The sequence below is a fragment of the Onychostruthus taczanowskii genome, unplaced genomic scaffold (assembly GCF_017590055.1).
Source record: "Onychostruthus taczanowskii isolate IOZ18803 unplaced genomic scaffold, ASM1759005v1 scaffold115, whole genome shotgun sequence".
NCBI lineage: Eukaryota > Metazoa > Chordata > Aves > Passeriformes > Passeridae > Onychostruthus > Onychostruthus taczanowskii.
Genome location: NW_024498183.1, coordinates 1,151,243 through 1,155,313, shown reverse-complemented (window position 1 = coordinate 1,155,313; position 4,071 = coordinate 1,151,243). Strand labels below are relative to the sequence as shown.

At 45.3% G+C, this 4,071-nt stretch overlaps 1 protein-coding gene across 1 annotated transcript in view; it reads left to right on the top strand.

The window, feature by feature from the left end:
- SALL3 (spalt like transcription factor 3) overlaps nucleotides 1–3,631 on the top strand; it is a 19,709-nt gene extending 16,078 nt beyond the window's left edge. The window contains exons 2-4 of the mRNA XM_041427494.1: nucleotides 1–1,639; nucleotides 1,856–2,196; nucleotides 3,200–3,631. The exon at nucleotides 1–1,639 is cut by the window's left edge and continues 1,298 nt beyond it. Of these exons, the coding sequence (XP_041283428.1) occupies nucleotides 1–1,639; nucleotides 1,856–2,196; nucleotides 3,200–3,631 (2,412 nt within the window). The remainder of the gene's footprint in view (nucleotides 1,640–1,855; nucleotides 2,197–3,199) is intronic.
- The last annotated feature ends 440 nt before the right edge of the window (nucleotides 3,632–4,071 follow it).

Here is a 4,071-nt window from a genome sequence, read left to right as displayed (position 1 = left end):
TCACATACAGGTGAAAGACCTTTTAAGTGTAACATATGTGGAAACCGCTTTTCCACAAAGGGCAACCTGAAAGTTCATTTTCAGAGGCATAAAGAGAAATACCCTCACATTCAGATGAACCCTTATCCTGTTCCAGAATACCTCGATAATGTGCCCACCTGCTCTGGAATCCCATATGGGATGTCACTGCCCCCTGAAAAGCCGGTCACAACGTGGTTAGACAGTAAACCTGTTTTACCAACCGTCCCAACTTCCATTGGGCTCCAGCTGCCCCCCACTATACCTGGTGTGAACAGTTATGGAGACTCTCCAAGTATCACTCCTATGAGCAGGTCACCCCAGAGGCCTTCTCCTGCCTCCAGTGAATGCACTTCTCTATCCCCGAGCCTCAACACTTCTGAGTCGGGTGTTCCAGCATCTGCTGAATCGCCGCAGCCCATTCAGAGTGGCTCATCTCTGACAAAGGCAGAACCTGTCACTCTGCCTCCCACGAGCACACGGCTCGGGGATCTTTCTGCAGGTGGGCAAGTTTCTGCAGCTGCCACGTCTTCAATTCCTACAGTGGTTACAGACAGCAGTGTTGCAACAAGCCTCCCAAACCCTGTGCTTCCAGCTGTGTCTGACCAGTTTAAGGCAAAGTTTCCATTTGGTGGTCTGCTAGACTCTATGCAAACATCAGAAACCTCAAAACTACAACAGCTAGTGGAGAACATTGATAAGAAGATGACAGATCCGAATCAATGTGTCATTTGTCACCGTGTGCTTAGTTGTCAGAGTGCTCTCAAGATGCATTACAGAACACATACAGGAGAAAGACCATTTAAATGCAAAATTTGCGGACGTGCCTTTACTACAAAAGGCAATCTAAAAACACATTTTGGAGTTCATCGAGCAAAGCCACCACTTAGAGTACAGCACTCGTGTCCCATTTGTCAGAAGAAATTTACAAACGCGGTTGTTCTTCAGCAGCACATTCGTATGCATATGGGTGGACAAATTCCGAACACGCCGCTGCCAGAGGGCTTCCAGGATGCCATGGACTCAGAGCTTTCCTATGATGAGAAGAATGTTGACACACTGAGCAACTTTGATGATGACATTGATGAAAATTCTATGGAAGAGGACCCAGAACTAAAGGACACGGCAAGTGATTCATCCAAACCCCTTATCTCTTACTCTGGGTCATGTCCTTCTTCACCACCTTCTGTGATCTCCAGTATTGCTGCTTTGGAGAATCAAATGAAAATGATTGATTCTGTCATGAACTGTCAGCAGCTGACCAGTTTAAAATCCATAGAAAATGGATCAGGGGAAAGTGACCATTTGAGCAATGACTCCTCATCAGCCGTTGGTGATCTTGAAAGCCAGAGTGCAGGCAGCCCTGCAATGTCAGAGTCTTCTTCCTCGATGCAAGCTTTGTCTCCTGTGAATAGCAATAGTGAAAGTTTCAGATCAAAGTCCCCTGGTCTCAGTAACCAGGAAGAGCCACAAGAAATACAATTAAAGACAGAAAAACCAGACAGTCCGCCACCCACAACTGAAAATGGAGGCGCATTAGACCTGACATCCACCAACCCGGGAAGACCGATCATCAAAGAGGAGGCCCCTTTTAGTCTGCTGTTCCTGAACAGAGAACGTGGTAAGTTTAAAAGTACTGTTTGTAATATCTGTGGCAAGCCTTTTGCTTGTAAGAGTGCATTGGAAATTCACTACCGCAGCCATACTAAAGAACGTCCATTTGTTTGTACAGTCTGCAGTCGTGGGTGTTCCACTATGGGTAATTTAAAACAGCACTTACTGACGCACAAATTAAAAGAGCTGCCTTCTCAGTTATTTGAACCCAACTTTACTCTAGGTCCCAGCCAAAGTACTCCTAGCCTGGTCACCAGTACAGCACCTACCATGATCAAAATGGAAGTGAATGGTCACAGCAAGCCGATCTCTTTGGGTGAGGTTCCCTCGCTTCCAGCTGGAATCCAGGTTCCTGCTGCACCACAGACAGTGATGAGTCCGGGGATCACCCCTATGCTGGCACCCCCCCCTCGCCGGACTCCCAAGCAGCACAACTGTCAGTCGTGCGGGAAGACCTTCTCCTCAGCAAGTGCACTGCAGATACACGAGCGCACCCATACCGGTGAAAAACCGTTTGGTTGCACAATCTGTGGTAGAGCTTTTACCACAAAGGGGAATCTTAAGGTAAGAGGTCACATAAAACTGTAAAGGCTTGGGGAGGGGGAGGTTAAAGAGCACTGCTCTTGAATTCAGCAAGTTTTAGTGCTAAGTGTTTGTCCCAAAGACAGGTGAGAAGGGAGCTTCAAGGAAATGCTTGCTGTATGGTGGTGGTCGTTATGCTTCCACTGTGTGGAAGATAAGAACTGGAAAGTGGCTGTGCAATGATGCAAACTTTAAAACTGGTTCCAGGTGTACATGCAGGCATGTTGTATTTCTGACTGATGTGATGGCACACCCAGTCAGCGTGGGCATGTTCTGAGAGTTCTTGTGGACCGTCAATGCAAAATAACCTTGCTATATACCAGAAACATATGACTTGCTCAGCTCCTTGGGTGCCTCCCCAGTTTCTATTTTCTATTCCACTTTGCAGTCGTTGCAGAGCAGAAATCTGTTTCTCAAAGATTTACAATGGGTTACTACATGACTGATCGCTCCTATTCCTGCCGTTTGGTTAACCATCAAGACTCAGCCTGGGGAAGACATTTTAAATGTCCTTTTTAAAAATACTAAATTTAGCAAATTAGATGGTGCTTCTGAGATGAGATGAGATGAGATAAACACATGAAAACAGACAGGATAAAAAAAGGAAAAGGGGAAAACCACCCATCTCCTAACATGAGTAATGCCCTTGGTAATCTTCAGCATGTGAGGACTTCCAGTTTGAATGTGAAATTGTCTAACCCAAGAGAGTATGTACCCTTTAGTCTTGCAGCGCTGTTTGTTTTCACTGAGAAGAGGCAAATGCACATTGAAAAACTACCATGGATCTGGGTTTTCTTTGTGTGGGCTGACTGGAACTTTGGAACTTAGAATTGTGTCCTTACTGGAATTGGGGTTTTTTTCAATGTGAATTAAAAGGCATTTTTTTTAAAAAGCAAGCACTACTCTAAGTAACAGCATTTCAGGCTAGACACCTCACCAGAATGTGCTAACTTGGGGGTGCTTCTCGTCCCTGTTCACTCTGCAGGTTCACATGGGGACTCACATGTGGAATAACGCCCCTGCACGCCGTGGCCGACGCCTCTCTGTGGAAAACCCTATGGCTTTGCTCGGTGGCGATGCTCTCAAGTTCTCCGAGATGTTCCAGAAGGATTTGGCAGCTCGGGCCATGAATGTTGACCCAAATTTTTGGAACCAATATGCTGCAGCTATCACTAATGGACTTGCTATGAAGAACAATGAGATTTCTGTCATACAGAACGGAGGCATTCCTCAGCTCCCAGTAAGTCTAGGCGGAGGCGCCATTCCGCCTCTAAGTAACCTTACCGGTGGCATGGACAAAGCTCGCACAGGCAGCAGCCCTCCCATTGTCAGTCTGGACAAAGCAAGTTCTGAGACGGGAGCCAGTCGTCCATTCACCAGATTTATTGAGGATAATAAAGAGATTGGCATAAATTAAAAGCATTCATTTCTGAATAACTGTTGGACCTCTACTCGACACAACACTTGTCCTGTTCCATGTACAGCTTTTGAAGCTAAGCATTAGTTTCCTGACCTAAATGCATAGGTTCCCTTTAAAATTTTACCCATAGCAGAAATACATAACTTTGTGGCTGCTGAAAAGTTGTCTTGCAAGATCTGCATGGTACTTCTTTCAACAGTGAGTTTGACTGTTACGGAGAACTTTGAAACCTTTTAATTTAACAGAAACAAACAAACAAACCAACCAGTCATGGGACAACTTCATTAGAAACAGAAAGAGGCTAGTCTACATTCACTTTGCTTCTTACAAAACTTACTGTCACCTGAGAAAGGGGGGCTTCATTATGGCATTCTGTCACACTTATTTACTGGTTTTGTTCAAATTAGTTAGCAACTTGGACTATGTTTTTAGGAATC